At 46.6% G+C, this 26,101-nt stretch overlaps 1 protein-coding gene across 1 annotated transcript in view; it reads left to right on the plus strand.

Moving 5' to 3' along the window:
* The window catches only part of myom2 (myomesin 2), a 115,418-nt gene that overhangs the window by 37,738 nt on the left and 51,579 nt on the right, over nt 1–26,101 (plus strand). The window contains 5 exon segments of the mRNA XM_033020675.1: nt 9,376–9,464; nt 9,571–9,621; nt 12,728–12,892; nt 20,299–20,460; nt 22,094–22,235. Coding sequence (XP_032876566.1) covers nt 9,376–9,464; nt 9,571–9,621; nt 12,728–12,892; nt 20,299–20,460; nt 22,094–22,235 — 609 coding nt within the window.

Raw genomic sequence — 26,101 nt, forward strand, 5'->3', positions numbered from 1 at the left:
GGAATTCATTGCCACAGAAGGCTGTAGAGGCCAAGTCAGTGGATTAGTTTTAGGTGGAGATTGACTGGTACTTGATTAGTTTGGGTGTCGGGGGTTATGGGGAGAAAGACGAAGAATGGGGTTGAGAAGGAAAGATAGATCAGCCATGATTGTATGGCAGAGTAGACTTCATAGGTCATGGGGAAAGTACAAACTCTGTACAGATGGTATCCACAGTCAAGATCGAACCCGGGTCTGTGGTGTTAAGGCCACACTCTACCGATGTGCCGCCTAATTCTGCTCCATGTCTTATGGTAGACTTGATGGGCCCAGTTGGCCTAATTCTGCTCCTAGAACTTATGAACTTATGCTTGACTAACTCAAGTACTTTGTCTTTAGCTCAGGATTCCCCCATCTTTAGTTTAGTTTAGAGATACAGTGCGGAAACAGGCCCTTTGGCCCACTGAGTCCGTGGTGACCAGTGATTTTTCCATACACTAGCACTATCCAACACACACCAGGGACAATTTTACCAATGATACTAAGCCTATTAACCTACAAACCTGTACGTCTTCGGAGTGTGGGAGCACATCTGAGCACCCGGAGAAAACCCATGCAGGTCACGGGTAGAACGTACACCCCCGTACAGACAGTACCCGTAGACAGGATCGAACCGGGGTCCGTGGCGCTGTGAGGCAGCAACTCTACTGCTGCGCCATTAGGGGCATGCACAGTTCCTTGTGAATGCCCCATAGTTTGGGAGGTTTTTCTCTCTCGGTGGCCAGATTTAGATGGGTGATGTAAGCTGCCTTTTCCGTTTGAGCCGTAGCCCCACCAATGACAGCTGGCTTCCACAAAACGCTGAGCTGTGGGTGACTGGATCCCTGTGCCCTCAGCAGATCGGCTTTTCTTGGCCATCGCCTTGTTACCAAGGACACGATAGGGTGGTGACATGAGACGTTTCTAATTCTGTGACATCCCTGCCGGCTTCGGAGTGCTCGAAATATCTGAGACATTAGATTTTGATAACTGCTCGTCTAAAAATAGGCCCTTGACCTGCCACACACTGAACTGAAAACCGAAGTTTAGAAATTTAGTGTTGGGTTTAGAACTATATGGTGGCGCAGTGGTAGAGTTGCTGCCTCACAGCGCCAAAGACCCAGACTCGATCCTGACTATGGGTGCTGTCTGTACGGAGTTTGTACGTTCCCCCTGTGGCATGTGGGTTTTCTCTGGGTGCTCCGGTTTCATTCCACTCTCCAAAGACGTAGTTTTATAGGTTAATTGGCTTTGATTAAAAATTGTAAATTGTCCCCAGTGTGTGTTGGATAGTGTTAGTGTGCGGGAATCGCTGGTCAGCATGGACTCGGGCAGCTGAAGGGCCTGTTTCCATGCAGTATCTCTAAACTAAACAGTTTGTCCTAGGGCCATGGGTGCAGATTAAACCATAGGATGAAGGAGGAATCCTTGTGAACAGGTGGTTGGTGTTGAGCAGGGATTTGAAGGGCTGAAGGGTTTCATTCCCTGCTGTATCTCTCTCTAAGGCTCTTTATTAATTCTCTATAAATCAAGTACTGACACCTGCGATACGCTGGAAAGTCGATTTGATTTTACATCTTTAAGAATACAGCATGGAAACGGGCCCTTCAGCCACCGGCTCCGCACCAACCAGCGATCACCCCGTACTCTCGCACTATCCTACACACCAGGGACAAATTACAATTTTTCGTGAAGGCAATTAACCTACAAACCTGCACATCTTTGGAGTGTGGGCGAAACTGGAGCACCCGGGGAAAACTCACGTGACCACAGGGAGAACGTAGAAACTCCATATACACAGCACCTGCTCTTGATATCCCTACCCTGCGTAAAGGACTCGGGGCCGAAGGGTCGCAAGGACTCCGTGCATTCAAATGCTGATAATAAATATAGTTGAAGATTTCTGGAAAACATTCAGTCTGCAGGAAGAGTTTGAGGAGAGGGAGAGACTCCCTGGATCACAGGAGGATGGCGGGTGATCTTATAGAGGTGTATTGTATAAGATCATGAGAGGAATAGATCGGATAGACGCACGGAGTTTCTTGCTCAGAGTAGGGGAATTGAGAACCAGAGGACACAGGTTTGGGGGGTGGCGGGGGGGGGGAATTTTTATAGGACTCTGAGACGTAACTTTTTCACACAAAAGGTGGTGGGTGTATGGAACGAGCTGCCAGAGGAGGTAGTTGAGGCGGGGACTATCACAGTATTTACAAAACATTTAGATGGATAGGCCAGCTTTAGAGGGTTATGGAGAAACGCGGACAGGTGGGACGAGTGTAGATGGGACATATTGGTCGGTGTGGGAGAGGTTGGGCCGAAGGGCCTGTTTCCACACCGTATGGCTCCCTGTCTCTGGCACTTGAGGAGGTTAGTGATGAAATTTTAGTTGATTGATGAAGAAACAAAGTTAACTCATGGGTTGATCATTTGATCGTTGGACACCAACTTCAGCAAAACCTGGACCCATTGCTTCAGGCTGGAATACAATGGTCAAATGTTTGGATCTTGACCAGGTCGGTCCAAGGAGGCAAAGTGTTCAATTGTCGTATGTATTGACAGAGGAGCAATGAAAGAGTAGAAACAAGAATCCGCAGCTGCTGGTTTACAAAAACAGAGGCAAAGTGCTGGGACAGGCAGCATCTCTGGAGAACATGGATCGGTGAAGTGTCAGGTCGGGACCTTTCTTCGACTGCAAGGGGGGTGAGGGGGGTGAAGAAAGCTGGAAGAGAGGAGGGGCAGGACAAAGCTTGGCTAGTGATGGGTGGATATTGGTGACCAATAAAAGTCTTTACCTGCAGCAGCGTAACAGGGCTGTGTATACAATATTCGTAGATAATATATAATAATCAAAAATAAATGAATAACTCCAATATAAGGCAAAAACAAAGCTAAAATTCCTGGTGCAAACAAAGACAGTCCTTAGTTTTGTAGTGTTCAATGGCTATTACGAAGATGCTGCAGTTGAACCTGGACGTTACAGATTTCAGGCTCCTACATCTTCTTCCCGATAACAGGAGTGAAACAAATGCGTGGCCAGGGTGGTGTGGGTCTCTGATGATGCTGGCTGCCTTTTTGAGGCAGCGACTCTGGCAAATTCCTTCGATGGTGGGGAGGTCAGAGCCCGTGATGGCTGGGCAGTGTTCACAACTTTTTTGCCATTTCCTGGGCATTCAAATTGCCGAACCAGGCCATGATGCAACCAGTCAATATACTCTCCACTGTACACTTGGAGAGGTTCAAGAGAGTGTTGGTCAATTTATTGAACCTCCTCAATCTTCCAAGGAAGCAGAGGTGTTGATTGGCTTTCTGTATGATTTCATCGATGTGTTGCAACCGGATTAGATCTTCAGAGATATGCACGTACTGGAATTCAATGTTGTTGGCTGTATTTGTTGATGTAGTGAATCTCCTCAGTCTTCTAAGGTAGTAGAGGATTTAGCATTGCATGTCTAGAGATATGAAAAAGCTGGAGTAAATATGGGGTGGGGTGGGGGGGGGGGGGGGGGGGGGGGTGTCAGACAGGCAGCATCTCGGGAGAGCATGGAAGGTGATATTATGTGTTGGGACCCTTCTTCAGATTAGACAGTGATACAGAATATAAATCAGGCCCACTGCCCTGCTCCTTGAAGGGACAGACCCTCCCTGCATTTATTTGTGTGCATTAACTCCCTAAGAACATCCAGAGAAGGCTTAGGAAGTTCGGCATGTCGCCAGCAACTCTCACCAACTCCTACAGATGCACCATAGAAAGCAACTTATGGGGATGCATCACAGCATGGTTTGGGAATAGCTTCATCCAAGATCGCAAGAAATTGCAGAGAATTGTGGGTGATGTAGACCAGACCATCACACAAACCAACCTCCCTTCCATTGACTCCATCTACATGTCACATTGTCTCGGCAAGGCCACCAGCACAATCAAGGACCAATCTCACCCCGGTCACTCCCTCTTCTCCCCTCTCCCATCAGCTAAGAGGTATGGGAGTGTGAAAACGCACACCTTCAGATTGAGGGACAGTTTCTTCCCAGCTGTTATCAGGCAACTGAACCATTCTATCAACAACTAGAGAGCAGTCCTGACCTCCCATCTACCTCATTAGAGGACCTAGGACTATCTTTGATCGGACTTTATCTTGCACTAAACGTTATTCCCTTTACCCTGTATCTGTACACTGTGGACGGCTCGATTGTAATCATGTATAGTCTTCCCGCTGACTGGTTAGCACGCAACAGAAGCTTTTCACTGTACAGTACAAGTGACAATAAACTATATTTAAAATCAAACTAATCACACTGCTAACTAGCACAAAACCCTGACTGTCACGCGGTTGTGGAAATCAATGTCTAACAGACCCAGAGGATGTGACCCCAAGCGATGTTGTTTCTATAGCAATATTATAAGCAGTACAATATTTAGCCCATTGTCTCACGACCCAATGTAAATGTGGCTTAATTTAGAGAAACAGCGTTAAACAAGCCCTCTGGCTAACCGAGCGTCACCCTGTACACTAGTTCTATCCTACACACTAGGGACAATTTACAGAAGCCAATTAACCTACAAAACAGTGTGGTTAATTGGAATGTGGGAGGAATCCGGATGTGTAAATGTGTAGTTGACAGTCGGCACTGACTCAGTGGGCTGAAGGGCCTGTTTCCGTGCTGTGATACTTTATAACTATGAAACACTGGATCTGAGGAATGCATAGTATGAAGGCAAGGGGGTCCCCGGAAGTAAAGGAATGCTGGCAACCATCGTTCTGCTGACGGTAACACAATGAGAGGCAATACTTCACACATCAGGAGAGGACGGTTCAAAATGGGGGAAGAGAGTGAAAACTGGAGTGCTATTACAAACACCTTAATTTTGTGACGGGGATGGGGGGTTACAAAGCATAAATCTCTCCTCCAATAGCAATGGCATTGCATTTATTTACTAATAGTTTAGTTTAGAGATACAGCGTGGAAACAGGCCCTTCGGCCCACCGAGTCCACACAGACCAATGATTCCTGTACACCAGCACTATCCTTAAACACGGAAACTAAGACAATTTTACTAAATCCAATTAAGCTACAAACCTGCACGTCTTTGGAATGTGGGAGGTAACTGGAGCACCCGGAGAAAACCCACGAGGTCACAGGGAGAACGTACAAACTCCGTACAGACAGCACCCACAGTCAGGATTGAACCCGGGTCTCTGGTGCTGTAAGGCAGCAACTCTACCACTGTGCCACCATGCTGCCCAATGCAATATATATATATATATATAATATGGATGGCACAGTGGTGCAGCAGCTAGACACCCTGCCTAACTGCACCAGGGACATGGGCTTGATCCTGACCTTGGATTCTGTCTGACTGGAGTTTGCACGTTCTCCCTGCGACTGCGTGGGTTTTCTCCGGGTGTTCTGGTTTGCTCCCACATCCCAAAGACGTGCGGGTTTGCAGGTTAATCGGCCTCTGCAAATTGCTTGTAGGAAGTGGATGAGAAAGTTGGATAACTTAGAACTAGTGTGAAGGGGTGATCGATGGTCAACGTGGGCCTAAGGGCCTGTTTCCATTCTGTGTCTTTCAAACAATTAATTCAATCGACATGGGAGTAACAAGTACTTCACTGCCTCACGGCACCAGAAAAAACCAGGTTGCAACCTGACCTCGGCTGCTGTCTTTGTGGAGTTTGCACGCTCTCACTGTTATGGCATGGGCTTCCTGTAGGTGCTGCTGTTTTAGTTTAGTTTATTATTGTCACGTGTCCCGAGGGACAGTGAACAGCTTTTGTTTGCATGCTACCCAGTCAAAGAAAAAACTATACTTAATACAACCATGCCGTCCACAGTGTACAAGTGAAGGTTTCAAAATTTAATGCAAGATAAATAATAATAATATAATAATAATTATAATAATAATATATTTTATTGTCATTGCACATAAGCACAACGAGATTTGGTATGCAGCTTCCAACCGATGTCATAACATAAATAACTAATAAAATTTAGATTTAGATACCCCGAGAACATGGATTGTAAAAAGAACAGTAAAATAGTCAAAACAGTAAAATAGTCAAATTAAAGATAATTCAAAGGTCTCCAATGAGATAGATGGTTGGTGAGGGCTGCTCTCTAGCTGGTGATAGGATGGTTCATGTGGGAAGAAACTGTCCCTGAATTGTAGGTTATCTCCCACTTCCCAAAGCCGTGCAGAGTTGTAGGTTAGTTAGTGCCTGTGCAAAGACAGAATCTAGTGGGACTGTGGAGGGAATACAATGGTGCTGGGGAGAGTTGGTGTAATTAATGGCACTGTGTTTGACAGTGAGGGAGTTAGCGCAAGACTCTCTCCTTCATTCTTTCACTCTGGAACCTCTTCATGCACATGTGCCTCTAGCACTGAAACAGGCCCTTCGGCCCACCGAGTCCATGCCAACCAGTGATCACCCCATGCACTAGCACGGTCCTACGCACCAGGGAAAATGTACAATTTTACTGAAGCCATTTAGCCGACAAACCTGTACGTCTTTGGAGTGTGGGAGGAAACCGGAAAAATCCACACAGGTCACAGGGAGAATGTACAAACAGCACCGGTAGTCAGGATGGAACCTGGGTCTCTGGCGCTGTGAGGCAGCAACTCTACCGATGTGTCACCCCTGGAGTTACAGGACAAGCTGGGTACCGGAGGTTGTGCGGCCACAGGGGTTAGTACGGTAACACGAGAGACTACAGAAGCTGGGATCTTGAGCATAAAAACAAAAATAAATTAGAAAGAAGGGTCCCAGCCCAAAATGTAATCTCTCCACGTCCTGACCCACTGAGTTCTTCCAGCAGTTTGCGCTTTGCTGGAATCAAGAACCAGAGGGCACACGTTTAAGGTGGGGGGTGGAGATTTAATAGGAACCTGATGGACAGGTTTTTTTATATAAAGGATGGTAGGTATATAGATGGAGCTGCCAGAGGAGGTAGTTGAGGCAGGTACTATCGCAACGTATAAAAAACATTTAGACAGGTACATGGATAGGACAGGTTTAGAGGGATATGGACTAAATGCAGTCAGGTAGGGCTAGTGTAGATGGGACATGTTGGTCGGCATGGGCAAGTTGGGCAGAGGGGCCAGTTTCCACACTGGATGGCTCAGTGGGTCAGGCAGCATCCGTGGAAGGTAAATGGACAGATGACATTCCGGGATGGAACACTTCTTCGCACTGAGTTAGTATGGAGCAGGGTTTATTCAATCCGATGATACACTTGGTCTCCTTCCAAAGAATTCTGAGCCACGAGTTGCTTTGATAAACAGAGGGTGGTGGATCTGTGGAATTCATTGGCACAGATGGCTGCGGAGGCAAAGTCATTGGGTGTTTTGAAAGCAGAGATTGACTTGCTTAGTAGGGGAGTCAGAGGAGATGGAGAGAAGGGAGGAGAATGGGGTTGAGAGGGAAAAATAGAATAGCTGAGCAGACTCGATGGGCCGAATGGCTTGATTCTGTTCCTATGTCTTACGATCATTCATTGCAGTGTCAGTCATTAAATTACCTGAATTGGGGTAACTGAACCGTCCTCTCACCAACTGGAGAACAGTCCTGACCTCCCATCTTCCTCATTGGAAACCCTCGGACTAATCAGACTTTACAGGACTTTTTCTTGCACTAAGTGGTCTTTCCTTTATCCTGTATCAAATGACTGTGTAGGAGGGAACTGCAGGTACAGGTTTATACTGAAGATAGACACATAATGCTGGAGTAACTCAGTTGGTCAGCCAGCATTTAAGGAGAATAGGAAGAGGTGATATTTCGGGTTGGAACCCTTCTTCAGAAGTCTGAAGAAGGGTTCCGACCCGAAATGTCATCTGTACACTGTGAAAGGCTTGATTGTAATCATGTCTTTCCGCTGACTGGATAGCACACAACAACAAAGCTTTTTCACTGCTCCTCAGTACACTAAACTAAAGCATTACATGACCTGAATTTCCCTCTCTCAGTTCCCAGAGACCAACATGGTGACAGTTTGCATGGGGATTTGGCTGTGATTATCCTTCTGTGAACTATTTGATGAAGTCTCTGCAGTTTATTTGACTGTGAAAGGCATCACCTGCTGTTCCCACTGCATGTACCTTAGGGCAGGGACCTCTGGACAGTGGCTAAGACCTAGGAGATAATTGTGTGGCCTCACATCTAGAGAAAGTTGCCTCTCAGCAAATATATAATTTTCTCGGTATCCACAGACTGCCTCGAACAGTGAGGGAGTTAACGCACACCTCCTGATTCAGGGACAGTTTCTTCCCAGCTGTTATCAGGCAACTGAACCATTCCATGACCAACTAGAGAGCGGTCCTGACCTCCCATCTACCCCATTGGCGACCTTAGAACAGGGGTGGGGAACCTGTGGCCTTAAGGCTGCATGCGGCCTTCTAGGCCATTAAGTGCGGCCTTTTGAATGAATCCAAATCTTGTAGAACAAATCCTTTTATTTTTATTAATGTGTTTTTGTATGTCTTTTATTATTTTTATTTTAGTCTTAAAATGAACGTATTTAAAATACCAAAGAGTAAAAGAAGATTCAATGAAATAATCCTATATCTAATTGAAGTTTCTTGGATGCGCCCTTATTAGATTACAGCTAACTTAATGCGGGCTTCCAACATGACCAGGTTCCCCACCCCTGCCTTAGAACTATCTTTAATGGGACTTCATTGGACTTCAATGTTATATCTTGCACTAAATGTTGTACCCTTTATTCTTTGACCTGTGGATGGCTTGATTGTAATTTCAAACTAAACTAAACAAAGGAATGTAGAATCAAAGACCTGTAGATGCTGGTTTATACTGAAGATAGACACAAAATGTCAGGCAGCATCTCTGGAGGAAAAGGATAGGTGATGTTTTGAGTTGGGACCCTTCTTCAGACTGAGGGGGGGGGGGGGGGGGTGTAGAGCTGGGGACGAAAAAAGACCAGGAGCAATCGGGGCCGGCCACGAATAGATCTCGGGCAGGGCGGTACCCTGGTAGAGCCATTGTTGGCTCGGGAAGTTGTGATCGCAAGAGAGGTACAATGTGGTGAACTGTGGAACTGGTTAAACGACAAGTATGGAGGAAGGAGGGGAGTTTAGATGGAACTTACTTAAAATGAGAGAATTCAACATTCATATCGTTGGGTTGTAAGCCACCCAAGTGAAATATGAGGTTCCGTTCTTCCAATTTGCGTGTGGCCTCACCCTGTTAAGCTAAACTGAAATTAAACATAAACTAAACTAAACTACAACTAAACTAAAGCTAAAGCTGAAACTAAACTTGTTCCTTCACCCTGGGACCTCTCTGACTGTGCATGGATTGAACCCATGATGATTGTCTAAGCCGGCCTTGCCTCTGTCCATAGATGTACAACTAGCGACACTGCTCAGTACACCGCTGTGGCCTTCAACATCCATGGAGAGTCTTCCACCAACGCTGCTGTTATTGTCAAACGTGAGTGCCAGGTTTAGCAGGGTGGGATTAACGCTGGGCTCCTGTCGTTGCCTATTGTAGCGGAGGCCTCGTGTGGACAAGCATCTAAATTGTCGTCTTCCTTTAGGGTTCCATGGGGATGAAGAGCCTTACCACTCGGTGCTGCTCCCTGTGAAACGTGAGTATATCACTGTGGATCATCCCGCTACACCCTGTAGTGTGGCAGCCAGCAGTGCCCACTGCCCACAACACTCACACATGCCAGCGAACGCTGCTTTAGTCATTCTCCTCTTCAGCCACTTTTATATCTTCTCTTTAGTCAGTTTGTTCTCTTTTTGTCAGTTTTGTTCTTCCTAATTAGTCAGTTTTGTTCTATTTTTCTCTTTAATCAGTTAAGTTTTCTTTTTCTCATGTCAGTTTGTTCTCTTTATCCTTTTACCTTTAGTTAGTTTTGTTCACTATTTCTCTTTGGTCAGATTTGCTCTATAGTCAGTTTTGTCCTGTCTTCCACCTTTAGCCAGTTTTGTTCTCTCTTTTTCTTTAGCCGATTTTGCTCTCTAGTCAGTTTTGTTCTCTCTCTAGTCAGTTTTGTTCTCTAGTCAGTTTTGTTCTCTAGTCAGTTTTGTTCTCTAGTCAGTTTTGTTCTCTAGTCAGTTTTGTTCTCTAGTCAGTTTTGTTCTCTCTCTAGTCAGTTTTGTTCTCTAGTCAGTTTTGTTCTCTCTCTAGTCAGTTTTGTTCTCTAGTCAGTGCTCTCTAGTCAGTGTTGTTCTCTAGTCAGTTTTGTTCTCTAGTCAGTTTTGTTCTCTCTCTAGTCAGTTTTGTTCTCTAGTCAGTTTTGTTCTCTCTCTAGTCAGTTTTGTTCTCTCTCTAGTCAGTTTTGTTCTCTAGTCAGTTTTGTTCTCTCTATAGTCAGTTTTGTTCTCTAGTCAGTTTTGTTCTCTAGTCAGTTTTGTTCTCTCTCTAGTCAGTTTTGTTCTCTCTCTAGTCAGTTTTGTTCTCTAGTCAGTTTTGTTCTCTAGTCAGTTTTGTTCTCTAGTCAGTTTTGCTCTCTCTGGTCAGTTCTTTTTCACTCTTTAATCTGTTTTCTCTATAGTCAGTTTTGATCTTTCTATCTCTCATTTTCTGGAAGAATCTGATCCTCCAAATGTTTTGGTCTAGGTGCATTATTGTCACGTGTACTGTGGTACAGCAAAAAGCTTTGTATAGCGTCCTGTCCAATCAAATCAATAATACTGTACATTAATGCAATTTTAGAATAGGCACAAAGTACTGGAGTAACTCAACGGGACAGGCAGCATCCATTGAGAATATGGATAGGCAGCGTTTCAGGTCAGGACCCTTCTTCAGACTGAGCAATTCCAGCAATTTGTGTCTTTTTTTGCAAAACAGCATCTGCAGTTCTTTAGGCCAACTTGAGTAGATCAAGCCAAACTCAAGTTCAATAGGTAGGGTGAAGAGAAAGATATAGTGTGCAGAATTAGCATTGTAGCTCAATTTCTCCCTCACCCATGTATGCAGACAGTGGGCACTTCAGAGTGGAGTACCTGATCACCTTGGTAAAATTTAGGTTAGAGATACAGCGCCTTAGCCCACTGAGTCCACGACGACCAACGATCACCCCGTACACTATTTCTATCCCACACACTGGGGGCAATTTCTACTGAAGCCAATTAACCTACAAAACGGCACTGTCTTTGGGATGTGGGAGGTAACCGGAGCACCAGGAGGAAACCCACGTGGTCACAAGGAGAACGTACATGGCAGCATCCGTGGTCAGAATCAACCTTGTTCTGGGTTGTTTAGTCTGCTCTGTATCGCTCTCCGCTGAGATACCCCAGTGCCTCGGGCCTAGCTGACCTTTCATCCCATTCCACCGGAGGTTAACGGTACAGAAGTGTGAAAACGCACACCTCCAGATTCAGGGACAGTTTCTTCCCAGCTGTAATCAGGCAACTGAATCATCCCACCACAACATGAAAGCAGCCCTGAACTACTATGTACCTGATTGGAGACCCTCGGACTATCTTTGATCAGACTTTACTGGACTTTGCCTTGCACTAAATGTTATTCTCATTATCCCCTTTATCCTGTATCTGTACACTGTGGATGGCTCGATTGTAATCATGTATTGTCTTTCCGCTGATTGGAAAGCACGCAACAAAGGGTGTTCACTGTACCTCGGTACACGTGACAATAAACTCAACTCAAACTTAACTAAACTCAACTCCAACTCAAAGGTCACAGTGAGTGATGGATTTTAATTCCATTGCTGTGCGGGAAATGGCAAAATATTTCCATGTAACGTCATAAGGGAATGTTGCGTTTTGTTCTGTGGGTAAAGCATTAGGATGCAAATTGTTATCTGTACACTGTAGACGGTTCGATTTCAATCCTGTACAGTCTTTTCTTTGACTGAATAGCACGCAACAAGATCTTTTCACTGTATCTCGGTACACGCGACAGCAATAAGCTAAACTAAACTAAACCCGCAAATTATAAGTGATTTAAAGGTCGAGGTTCAGCACAGATAACGATTTTTAACAATCATTATTTAAGTTCACATGAATCATTTAGTCAAGAGTGTTTAAGTAGCGACAATGGAACAAGAGACATACAGCATGGAGACAGACCCTTCGGCCCAACTTGCCCACACTGCCCAACATGTCCCATCTACACTAGTCCCATCTGCCTGTGTTTGGCCCATATCCCTCTAAACCTGTCCTATTCATGTACCTGCCCAAATGTTTCTTAAACTTTACAAGATACAAGATATATTTATTTGTCACCCACACAATAATGTGATCACCCACACAATAAAATAAAAGAACACAACACACGATAGAGTTCAACATAAAACATCCCTACACAGCAGAATCAAAAGTTTCCCATTGTGATGGAAGGCACCAAAGTCAGTCATCATCCTCTGATGTTCACCCGTGGTCGGGGCCTCCGGAGCCCTCCGCAGTCGCCGCTCAGGCCCGCTCGCCGGGATGTTGGAACTCCGACATCTGAACGGGAGGGCAACCTCAGCGGCTTGGACCTGCAAATCGGCCGCTTCCCACCGGAGTTCGCAGCTCCCGACGTCCCCAGGCGGAGATTCGTGATAGTTCCTGCCTCACCAACCTCCTCTGACAGCTCGGCACCAGTGAGACTGGTCGTCGATTCTGCTGCTGGCCTTGCCGAGGCAGCGTGAGGTGTGGATGGAGTCAGTGGACGGGAGGTGAAGTTGATATTGAATGAAGTCGACTTTGTGCTAACGTGTGCTGTTTTTCTCTCTCCAACAGTTCCTCTGCTGTCACCTGCTGTCTTCACACAGATTGACATCCAGTACAGCGAGAAGTTTGGGGTGAGCTTTGGCACCGAGGGGGAGACGATGATCCTGACCTGCCGAATGATCCTTACCCCCAACATCCGCCGTCTCCAGCCAGAAGCTGTGTGGTACCGAGACGGTCAGTAGTCATAGGTCATAAGGTCATAAGTGATTGGAGCAGAATTAGGCCATTTGACCCATTATGTTACTCCTCCACTCAATCATGGCTGATCTATCTCTCCCTCCTAACCCCATTCTCCTACATTCTCCCCATAACCTCTGACACCTGGACTAATCAAGAATCTATCTATCTCTGCCTTAAAAACATCCACTGTCTTGACCTTCACAGCCTTCTGTGGCAAAATATTCCATAGATTCACCACCATCTGATTGAAGAAATTCCTCCTCATCTCCTTCCTAAAGGAACATCCTTTATTTCTGAGGCTGTGGCCTCTGGCCCTAGACTCTCCCACTAGTGGAAGCATCTTCCGTGCATCCACTCTATCCAGGCCTTTCACTATTCGGTACTTTTCAATGAGGTTCTCCCCTCATCCTTCTAAACTCCAGCGAGTACAGGCCCAGTGCCGTCAAATGCTCATCATTGGTTAACCCACACATTTCTGGGATCATTGTGGCTCTCAGCCTGCCCCCGCCATTCGCACCACGTACACCTGCTAAAGTGAGCAGCTAGGACAGCTCAGCTCCCTGGTACTGTATCTCTGTAGCTGCAGATTCCAGCCCTGCCGAGCTCAGCTCTCTGCTTCTCCGTTTCCAATCACCTCACTGCCAGTCAGTGGAAATTTAACTCCTCGACTCATCGACCTTGAACAACCCCCTTCAGATACGAGCACGTTCTTTTTTGCAAAAGGGCGCCTCTGTCTCGGGTGAGACCGGATAGAGGTATATAAATTCGGGAGAGTGTAGGAAGGAACTGCAGATGCCGCTTTATGCCGAAGATAGGCACAAAATGCTGGAGTAACTCAGCGGGTCAGGCAGGCAGCATCTCTGGAGAAATGGAATAGATGACGTTACAGGTGGGAACCCTTCTACAGCCTGTAAAATCAGCAGAGGCAAGGATAGAGTAGACAGTCAGAACGTTTTTCATTGGGGCGGGGTGTCAGAGACTAGAGGGCACGGCTTCACTGTGAGAGGGGCAAAGTCAATGGATATGTTTAAGGTGATTGATAGATTCTTGATTAGTACGGGTGTCAGGGGTTATAGGGAGAAGGCAGGAGAATGGGGTTGAGAGGGAAAGATAAATCAGCCATGATGGAATGGCGTAGAGGCCTTGATCGGCCGAATGGCCTGATTTCGCTCATAGAACAGATGAACTTATCACCTGCTGGGCAAGTATTATTACACAGAGAGTGGTGAGTGCCTGGAATGTGCTGCCAGGTCTAGTTATTGAGGCAGACATAGCACTGCTATTCAAGTGGCTTTTTGGCACATGGATAGACAGGGAATGGAGTCATATGGAGGCTGGGGCAAGTTTAACTTAGCATCATGTTCAGCATGGACGTTGTGGGCCGAAGGGCCTGCTCCTGTGCTGATCCATGTTCTATGTTCAAGATAGATTTGGAGCAGTGGTTTATAATGCCGGGACCCTGTGTGGCAATGTTCCTTCATTGCCGATCATTTGACATCAAATCACACAAGGACGTTTGAATATGAGGTTACATGGTGGCGTAGTGGGTGAAGCCGCTGCCTCACGGCTCCAAAGTTCCAGGTTTGAGAGACCAGAATCTGCTTTCATCACCAAGTAAACCCGATAATCCCCCAATCCCTGCTGGCAAAACATCTCCACCTGCCCTCCACCGCGAGACTCATGGCTGAGGGGTACAGAGGACATAGAACAGTATAGCGCATGAACAGGCCCTTCGGCCCACAGTCTCCATGCTGAACATGATGCCAAGTTATTCAATGATTCAAGGAAACGTTATTGCCACATTTAGAGTCAGAGAGTCAAACAGCATGGAAACAGGTCCTTCGGCCCAACTTGCTCACACCGCCCAATATGCCCCATCTACACTGGTCCAACCTGCCTGTGTTTCGCCCATATCCCTCTAAATCTGTCCTATCCATGTACCTGTCTAAATGTTTCTTAAACGTTGCTATAATCCCACCTCAACTATCACCCCCGGCAGCTCGTTCCATACACCCACCACCCTTCTTTGTGTGAAAAAGTCACCCCTCATTTCCTATTAAATCTTTTCCCCTCACCTTAAACCCATATCCTCTGGTTCTCGATTACCTTACTCTAGGCAAAAGACACTGTGCATCTGCCCAATCTAATCCTCTAACACATTTCTCACATGTAACTATGGCATGTGGCTAATCTCTGCTGTGATTCATATCCCTCCATTCCCTGTACATCTATGTGCCAGCTGTCACATATCCGTTCCTTCTCTGCACTATCATATCTGCCTCCACCACCATCCCCAGCAATGCGTCCCAGGCCCCCACCACCCTGTGTAAATAAAAAACTTGGCCCGCACCTCACATCTCCTTTAAACTTTCCCTCTCTGATCTTAAAGCTGTGCCCTCTGGTCTTTGATCATTTCCACACTGCTGAACACACCCTGATTTTAGTTATCATTCCACCGTATGAACTCACTTAAAGTGGAAAGCAACTACCTCAGACGTGGTCGTTACCTTGGAGAAAGAGTGTTCTTTCCAGGTAGATTTGTGCAGGAACCTTGGGGAAGAGCGGTAGCCCTGTCAAAAGGAGACTGCGTTAGTAACCTGTGTTGACACTACTTCAAACAGTATCTCATTCCACTGGGATGCTGTCCCTGGTGGTGACTGCCATCTGCTGGCAAAGTGCTGAACAGCTGGGCACTGGTGTAGAAATAACTGCAGATAGACACAAAATGCTGGAGTAACTCAGCGGGACAGGCAGTATCTCCGGAGAGAAGGGACAGGTGACGTTTTCTTCAGACTGAGGGTCAGGGGAGAGGAGGACTAGAGATATGGAAGGGTAAGGTGTGAAAATGACAGATCAAAGCAGAAGATGGTAAGGAAATGTAGAATGGTTCATTGTTGGCTGAGGGGAAGGTGACAACGAGACACACAAACAGTAAAATGAATCACGAGGACAGTGAAACTAGTCGGAGAACCAGGGTAGGGGAGGGACAGAGAGAGAGGGAAACCAAGGGTCGCTTGAAGTTAGAAAAACCAATATTCATATTCTAACCGCAGGTGTTGATTAATACTCAAAAGGACACAAAGTGCTGGAGTAACTCAGCGATCAGGCAGCATCTCTGGAGAAAAGGGTGGTGGCGTTTCCGATCGAGACCCTCTTTTAGACTCGACCCTCGACCTATCCCAGTTGCCCCCAGATGCTGCCTGACCCGCTGAGTTACTCCAGCACTTTGTGCTGTGGTTTGTTATTTAAAGTGGCATTTTCACAGTCATTCACTCTTGAGTCTTTATCACAAAATATCATTCACCCTCGACTAAATGTTTTTGTTTTTTGGTAATTTTCGTCTTATTCTCCCGTGTGCATAATTTTATATATCAATTATTTTGTCACATGAGCAAAAAAACATAAATTAACTCATTCACTCCAAAATAATTTCATTCACCCTTGGTTGAACCATTCACCAGTTTAAGAAGCACCGACACATTTAACACATACATCTCTATTGAAACACACAGATCAGGTATCATTTGTCATGTTAGTTTCCTGTGCAGAATGAATATATATTTTGGTTTTAGTTTTTATGGAAAACAGTTGGAATCTTGGTCCCTGAGTCTTCACACTGTCGAAACTTGGAAGTATTGATTTTGGAATGAGAGCTGAGGCATAGTTTGGCAGCGGTAAAGTGGCTGACTCACAGCACCAGAGACCCAGGTTCGATCCCAACTTCGGGTGTAGTCTGTGACTACGTGGGTTTTCTCTGGGTGCTCCGGTTTTCTCCCACACTCCAAAGATATGGATGGTTATAGCTTAATTGGCTTCTTAATTGGGTGAGAGTTGGGAGTGAGAAATTGCCAGAGACCAAGCTCGAGGGAGCATAGCGACCGGGGGGGGGGGGGGGGGGGGGGGGTGGAGGGGGAGGGGGAGGAGGGAGGAGGGAGGAGGGTGTCACCCTTCCATTGGAATTGTGCAATACGGTGCATACTGCAGCAAGTCTTTTAACTTACACTTGAATACAATATATATGCTTTAAATTGGATTGGAGCGTTTTTGAAAGGGGGGAGGCTGTGCGATCACTGATCACTGGCCTTGGGGTACCCGGTGAGGGAGTGGAGCAACCGAGTGGGGAGAGGGTGTGGAAGAAGGGTGACCCCCCTCCCAGGTTAGGAACTTTTTGAAATTTGATGTATTAAAATCATGTTTTAGTGCACTGTAGAAGTATGATTTCAATGTTTTTTATATGAAGTATTTTTAAGAGGTCACTTTTTATGGGGTAACTTTATCCACACAAAGGGTGATGGGTGTATGGAACAAGCTGCCAGAGGAGGTAGTTGAGGCAGGGACCATCCCAACATTTAAGAAACAGTTAGACTGATACATGGATAGGACAGGTTTGGAGGTATGGACCAAAAGCAGGTGGCGTAGCTGGGACATGTTGGCGGGTGTGGGCAAGTTGCCTGTTTTCACACTGTATCACTCTATGACTACATTATACCTCCACCATGCATGAATGCTTCAAAATCAAGTGATCGAGTTTTATTACCATATACTCAAGCATAGAAACATAGAAAATAGGTGCAGGAATAGGCCATTTGGCCCTTCGTGCCAGCACTGCCATTCAATATGATCATGGCTATTCATCTAAAATCAGTACCTCTTTCCTGTTTTTTCCCCATTTCCCTTGATGTTGTTAGCCCCAAGAACTAAATCTAACTCTCACTTGAAAGCATCCAGTGAATTGGCCTACACTGCCTTCTGTGGCAGAGAATTCCACAGATTCACAACTCTCTGCGTGAAGAACGTTTGTTCTCATCTCAGTCCTAACTGGCCCCCCCTTTATTCTTAAACTGTGACCCATGGTTCTGAACGCCTCCAACATTGGGAACATTTTTCCTGCAGTTACAGTAAGTGAAAATCTAGCAGGCAAGCAGGATGCTTTCTCCAACCACCCCCATTTGAAGTCCACTACCTTCCACCGTTTCTACCCAGTGCTTGGTACTTACTTCCAGCAGCCACTGGTTGTCCTCCAGGATGCACTCTCTCTCCTCTCAACCCCCCTCTCTCTCTCCCCTCCATCTCTCTTTCCCCTCTCTCTCTCCTCTCTCCCTCTCTGTCTCTCCTCTCACCCCTCTCTCTCCCCTGTCTCCCCCCTCTCACTCTCTCCCCTTCCCTCTCTTCTCTCTCCCCCCCCTCTCTCTCTCCTCTCTTCCCCTCTCTCTGTCCCACCTCACCCCCCTCTCTCTCGTCCCCTCTCTCCTCTCTCTCCCCCCCTCCCCTCTCTCCCTCTCTCTCCCCTCTTTCCCCGAACTCTCTCTCCCCTCTCTTTCCCCCCTCTCTTTCTTCTCCCTCTCCCCCCCTCTTCTCTCCCTCCCCCTCTCTCTCTCTCTCCTCTCTCCCCCTCTCTCTCCCCCCTCTCTCTTTTTCCCTCCCTCTCTCTCTCCCCCTCTCTCCCTCTCCCTCTCCACACACTCTCCCCTGGCTCTCTTCTGTCTCTCCTCTCACCTCTCCTCTCTTCCCCTCCCTCTCTCTCTCTCCATACTCTCTTTCCTCCTCTCATCATCCTCCTCTCAGTCCTCGCTCTCAGCCCCCATATCTCCCTCCCCACCTCACTCCCCCTTGCTCCTCTCGCCCTCTCTTTCTCCTCAATCTCTATCTCCCGTCTGTCTCTTGCCCCCCAGTCTCTCTCGTCTTATCCCCTTTTGCTCTCTTCCCGCCCTCTCTCCCGCTTCCCCCTCTCCTCTTCCCCCTCACTCTCCCTACGTTCTCCTAACCTCGCCTCCCTCTCACACCCCCTCCTCGCCTCTTCCCTCTTTCTTCCCTCTCACCCCTCTCTCTTCCCCCCTCTGTCTCCCACTCTGCTGTCTCCCCTACCTCTTTCCCCCTTTCCCTCTTCTCTCTCTCCACCCCCCCCCCTCTGTCTCTCCCCTCTCTCTCCTCTCCCCCCCCCTCTCTCTATCCCCCCCTGTCTCCTGTCTCCTTCCTCTCTCTCTCTCTCTCCACCTCCCTTTGAGAGTCTGTCCCTTCGACACAGAGACTCTCGCGGCAGCGGTGCCTCCGACGACCCGGGACACTCGCACTGTCCGGAGTGCTCCACGGCCGGAGCTGCAGCGAGCGACTCGCTAGCCGCGCAAACACTCGTCAGCCCCGCAAACTCACCAGCCCCAGCTCCCCGTATCTGTATCCGCCCGCTGCTTCCATCCCTCCCTCAGCCCTCGGCTCTCCAACACCCGCGGACCATGCAGTTTATCCGAGTTTTGACATTTTTGTTGATCACAGAATTTCTCACCACAGAGCGTGAGAAATTTCTGATCAGCGTGAGGGCGTGAGAGTTTGCCTGAGGGCGTGATTCTCACGCTCAAAGCGTGAGAGTTGGCAGCCCTGGTAGGACTGTGCTAGTGTGTGGGGTGATTGCTGGTCAGCTTGGACTCAGTGGGCCAAAGGGGTTGTTTCCCCACTAGATCTCTAAAGTCTATATATCTTTCATACAATAGTACAGCACAGGAGCAGGCCCTTCAGCTGACAATGTCCGTGCCAAACATGATGTCAGGCTAAACTAATCTCAGCAGGCATGTGATTAATATCCCTCCATTCCCTGCATATCTATGTGCCTATCTGAAAGCATCTTAAATACCACAATGGTATCTGCTTCTGCCACCACGGCTGGCAACATGTTCCAGATATCCACCACTCTCTGTATAAAAACAAACATGCCCCTCACATCCCATTTATGGTTTATCTTAATTAGTTATTATCTGTTGCTACTGGTTGACAGTGTGTCTAAAGTTCGATGGTTCCACGGTACTTTATTGTCACATGTACCGAGATACAGTGAAATTCATTTTTGTATACAATTCAGTATAAATCTGCAGAAGGGTCTCGAACTGAAACGTCACCCATTCCTTCTCTCCAGAGATGCTGCCTGTCCCGCTGAGTTACTCCAACTTTTTGTGTCTATCTTCAGTAAAACTTAGATACATCTTATGTGCCTATCTTCAGTTGGCACTTAGATACATCTTAGACAAACATCTCAGATACGGCACAAGTTTCTCGCAGTGGTACGCTGAGACAGTACGCAGAGTCGCCAGATTTGGCACCAATTTCAAGTCCCAGTTGTTTTAAGTGTAGAGAGGAACTGCAGATGCTAGTTTATACTGAAGATAGACACAAAGTGCTGGAGTAACTCAGCGGGTCAGGCAGCATCTCTGGAGAAAAGGGATGGGTGATGATTTGGGTCGGGACCCATCTACAGACCTCAGTCTGAAGATGGCCCTGATCCAAAACGTCACCTATCCATGTTTTCCAGAGTTGCCGCCTGAGCCGCTGAGTTACTCCAGCACTTTGTGTCTATCTTCAATTGGTGTAAGTGCGGGGTTCTTCCTTATCCCTGCAAATGTTTTCTTTTCCAGATGTGGAGATAAAGAAGTCTAAATGGACTATGATGCAGTACAAAGAAGGCACTGCCATCCTCACCTTACCTCACCTGAATAAAGATGATGAAGGCCTGTACACCCTCCGTTTGGTTACGAGAGGTGGCATTTCCGAGCACAGTGCGTATGTGTTTGTGAGAGGTAAGAGATTCAGCATCACAGTAAAGAATATTTTAATTCAATTCCCAGTGGGTGGCAGGGTGGTGCAGCTGGTAGTGTCATAAGTCATAGGAGCAGAATTAGACCAATCGGCCCATCAAGTCTACCCCGCTGATCTATCTCTCCCTCCTAACCCCATTCTCCTGCCTTCCCCCCATAACTTCAGCATCAGTGTCAGTGCCTTACAGCACCAGTCCCTGGGTTCCATCCTGACTACAGGTGCTGTCTGTGCAGAGTTTGCACGTTCCCTCTGTGACCCCGTGGGTTTTCTCCTGGTGCTCCGCTTTCCTCCCACGTCACAAAGACATGCAGATTTGTAGGTTAATTGGCTTCAGTAAATAGCCCCTAGTGTGTGCGAGTGGATGAGGAAGTAAGATAAGATAGAACTAGTGTGAACGGGGTGATCGCTGGTCAGCATGGACCCACTGGGCCGAAGGGCCTGTTTCCATGCTGTATCTTTCAATCAATTACTGGACTAGACCAGACTAGACTTCATCTATAGACTAGACTTCAACAAGACCGACTAGACTAGATCTCAACTAGGCTAGATTCGACTAGACTTCGAACAGACTGGAGTAGACTTCGATTAGACTAACCTTTGACTAGACTAGACTACACTAGACTAGACTAGACTAGACTAGATTAGACTTTGACTTGACTAGACTAGACTACACTAGACTAGACTAGACTAGACTACACTAGACTAGACTACACTAGACTAGACTACACTACACTAGACTAGACTAGACTACACTAGACTACACTAGACTACACTACACTAGACTACACTAGACTACACTAGACTACACTACACTACACTACACTAGACTACACTAGACTACACTACACTAGACTACACTAGACTACACTACACTAGACTAGACTAGACTACACTAGACTACACTAGACTACACTACACTAGACTAGACTAGACTACACTAGACTAGACTACACTACACTAGACTAGACTAGACTAGACTACACTAGACTACACTAAACTACACTACATTACACTACACTAGACTAGACTAGACTACACTAGACTAGACTACACTAGACTAGACTACACTACACTACACTACACTACACTAGACTAGACTAGACTAGACTAGACTAGACTACACTAGACTAGACTAGACTAGACTAGACTACACTACACTACACTACACTACACTACACTACACTACACTACACTACACTAGACTACACTAGACTACACTAGACTAGACTACACTAGACTAGACTAGACTAGACTAGACTAGACTAGACTACACTAGACTAGACTACACTAGACTAGACTACACTAGACTAGACTAGACTACACTAGACTACACTACACTACACTAGACTACACTAGACTAGACTACACTAGACTAGACTAGACTAGACTAGACTAGACTAGACTACACTAGACTAGACTACACTAGACTAGACTACACTAGACTACACTACACTACACTAGACTACACTAGACTACACTAGACTAGACTAGACTACACTAATCTAGACTAGACTGGACTGGCCACCCAGGTTAACCTTTTCCCGGCAGTGTTAGGTCCACCACACAGGAGCAATGAGCAGTGACACTCCGTCTCCACGTCTCTTGCCCACACAGATGCTGTAGCCCCAGTGGTGGGAGCTCCAGGAGCCCCGATGGATGCCATGTATTACGATGCCAACAAGGATTACGTCATCCTCACCTGGAAGCCGCCCAACGTCACCAAAGAGAGCCCCGTGATTGGATATTTTGTTGACAGGTACGGGTGCTGTAGTAGCAGCGAACGAGCGGGGAGCTTCATGCATTCATCCTTTTAGACTTTAGAGATACAGAGTGGAAATAGGCCCTTCAGCCCACCAAGTCCATGCCAACCAATGATCATCCGTACACTAGTTCTATCCTACACACTAGGGACAATTTACAGAAGCCAATTAACCTGCACGTCTTTGGAGCGTGGGAGCAAACGGATGCACCCGGAGAAAACCCACGCGGTCACAGGGAGAACATGCAAACACCATACAGACAGCACTGGAGGTCAGGACCGAACCCGGGTCTTTGGCGCTGTGAGGCAGCAGCTCTACCGCTGCGCCACCGTGCTGCTCCTAATGGTCTCCCCAGGGGAGACAAGTGCCAAACAATTTGGTGGGGCCTCCGCAAAGCTTGAGGAGGATTGGGCTCGTGGGCAACCATTTAGGACTCCCTTTGCTGGTGATGGAGGATGGAACGACTGCTCTCAACTTCAGTCAGGGAGACAGTGACTAGTACGATGCCCGTGTCTCAGGCAATGACAATAGCCAAGGGGGTTTAAATGTCATATGTGCCAACAATGGAACAATGACATTGTTGCAGCTTAACCATAAACGCAGTGACATACAGATAGTACACAATAATCAAAACATACAATAAATTAATTCTTGCAATGCTACATAACTATAATGGGTTATGGGTGGTGCAGCGGTAGAGTTGCTGCCTTACCGGGCTTGAAGCTCCAGAGACCGTGGTTCAATCCCAACTACAGGTGCTGTCTGTACAGAGTTTGTACGTTCTCCCCGTGACCGCATGGGTTTTCTCCAAGATCTTCAGTTTCCTCCCACATTCCAGGTTTGTATGTTAAATGGCTTGGGTTTGTATACTTGGTATAAGTGTACATTGTCCCTAGTATTTCTAGGATAGTACAAGTGTATGAGGTGATCGCTGGTCGGTGCAGACTCGGTGGGCTAAGGGCCTGTTTCCACGCTGCATCTCTAAAACTAAATAAAACTAAAACCAATAGTCAAAAAACCAAAGTCTGCAGGAGGGAAAGGCAGATGCTGGATTACATTGCGATAGACACAGATAGACACACTGGAGTAACTCAGCGGGACAGGCAGCATCTCTGGATACAAGGAACGGGTGACGTTTCGGGTCGAGACCTTTCTTCAGTCTGAAGAAGGGTCTCGACCTGAAACGTCACCCATTCCTTCTATCCAGAGATGCTGCCTGTCCCGCTGTAAAACAAAGGCTGCAGTGCAACCAAAGACGCAGCCCATAGAAGGTCATGGTTAGGGACTGACTTCGGGAGCTCCAGGCTGCAGGAACTTCGACCGGCCCCATCGCCGGTGCTTCGATCGCTGGCTGCGGGAGCTTCGATCGCCCCGACTGCGGATGGTTCGACAAAGTTAAAACAAATGTAGGTTCCTTGCATAGTTAAAACAAATGTAGGTCCCTTGCAGTCAGAAACAGGTGAATTTATCATGGGGAACAAGGACATGGCAGACCAATTGAATAACTACTTTGGTTCTGTCTTCACTAAGGAAGACATAAATAATCTGCCGGAAATAGCAGGGGACCGCGGGTCAAATAAGATGGAGGAACTGAGTGAAATCCAGGTTAGCCGGGAAGTGGTGTTAGGTAAATTGAATGGATTAAAGGCCGATAAATCCCCAGGGCCAGATAGGCTGCATCCCAGAGTACTTAAGGAAGTAGCCTCAGAAATAGTGGATGCATTAGTGATAATTTTTCAAAACTCTTTAGATTCTGGAGTAGTTCCTGAGGATTGGAGGGTAGCTAATGTAACCCCACTTTTTACAAAGGGAGGGAGAGAGAAAACGGGGAATTACAGACCAGTTAGTCTAACATCGGTAGTGGGGAAACTGCTAGAGTCAGTTATTAAAGATGGGAAAGCAGCACATTTGGAAAGTGGTGAAATCATTGGACAAAGTCAGCATGGATTCACGAAAGGTAAATCATGTCTGACGAATCTTATAGAATTTTTCGAGGATGTAACTAGTAGAGTGGATAAGGGAGAACCAGTGGATGTGTTATATCTGGACTTTCAGAAGGCTTTCGACAAGGTCCCACATAAGAGATTAGTATACAAACTTAAAGCACACGGTATTGGGGGTTCAGTATTGATGTGGATAGAGAACTGGCTGGCAGACAGGAAGCAAAGAGTAGGAGTAAACGGGTCCTTTTCAGAATGGCAGACAGTGACTAGTGGGGTACCGCAAGGCTCAGTGCTGGGACCCGAGCGATTTACAATATATATTAATGATTTGGACGAGGGAATTGAATGCAAGTTTGCGGATGACACGAAGCTGGGGGCCAGTGTGAGCTGTGAGGAGGATGCTCGGAGACTGCAAGTTGACTTGGATAGTCTGGGTGAGTGGGCAAATGCATGGCAGATGCAGTATAATGTGGATAAATGTGAGGTTATCCATTTTGGTGGCAAAAATAGGAAAGTAGACTATTATCTGAATGGTGGCCGATTAGGAAAAGGGGAGATGCAACGAGACCTGGGTGTCATGGTACACCAGTCATTGAAAGTAGGCATGCAGGTGCAGCAGGCAGTGAAGAAAGCGAATGGTATGTTAGCATTCATAGCAAAAGGATTTGAGTATAGGAGCAGGGAGGTTCTACTGCAGTTGTACAGGATCTTGGTGAGACCACATTTGGAGTATTGCGTACAGTTTTGGTCTCCAAATCTGAGGAAAGACATTCTTGCCATAGAAGGTTCACCAGACTGATTCCTGGGATGTCAGGACTTTCATATGAAGATAGACTGGATAGACTCGGCTGGTACTCGCTAGAATTTAGAAGATTGAGGGGGGATCTTATAGAAACTTACAAAATTCTTAAGGGGTTGGACAGGCTAGATGCAGGAAGATTGTTCCCGATGTTGGGGAAGTCCAAAACAAGGGGTCACAGTTTAAGGATAAGGGGGAAATCTTTTAGGACAGAGATGAGAAAACCATTTTTCACACAGAGAGTGGTGAATCTCTGGAATTCTCTGCCACAGAAGGTAGTTGAGGCCAGTTCATTGGCTATATTTAAGAGGGAGTTAGATGTGGCCCTTGTGGCTAAAGGGATCAGGGGGTATGGAGAGAAGGCAGGTGCAGGATACTGAGTTGGATGATCAGCCATGATCATATTGAATGGCGGTGCAGGCTCGAAGGGCTGAATGGCCTACTCCTGCACCTATTTACTATGTTTCTATGTTTCTATGTTTCCATGACTGCCCTGACCGCGGGAGAATAAAGAGGAAGAAGAGTAGACTTTATTGCCTTCCATCACAGTGAGGAATGTGGAATCCGCTGTGGTGGATGTTTATGTTAACTTTTATGTAGTTGTGTGTCTTGTTGCTTTCTTTTAGTTTGGCTGTATGGTAAATTGAATGTCACTGTACCTTAATGATACACATGACAATAAAATATCTTTGAACCTTTGAGGTTTCATCTCAACTTCCCAACAAAACAATCTAAGTTTGTCCAACCTCCCCTTGTAATTAATATCCTCTAATCTGGGTTAGTGATGTGTAGTTTAATTTAGAGATACAGAGAGGAATCAAATCGTTCGGGCCATCAAGTCCGCGCCGACCAGCGATCCCCATACATTAGCACCACTCGAGGGATAGTAAGGACAATTTTTCATTCATATTTTTATACCAAGCCAATTAACCTACAAACCTGAACATCTTCAGAAAGTGGGAGGAAACTGAAAATCTCAGTGAAAACCCACGCAGGTCATGGTGAGAACGCACAAACTCCGTACTGACAGCACCCGTAGTCAGGATCGAACCTGAGTCTCTGGCGCGGTGAGGCAGTAAAAAATATAGAAACATAGAAAATAGGTGCAGGAGTAGGCCAT

This window comes from Amblyraja radiata, chromosome 5 (assembly GCF_010909765.2).
Source record: "Amblyraja radiata isolate CabotCenter1 chromosome 5, sAmbRad1.1.pri, whole genome shotgun sequence".
Classification (NCBI taxonomy): domain Eukaryota; kingdom Metazoa; phylum Chordata; class Chondrichthyes; order Rajiformes; family Rajidae; genus Amblyraja; species Amblyraja radiata.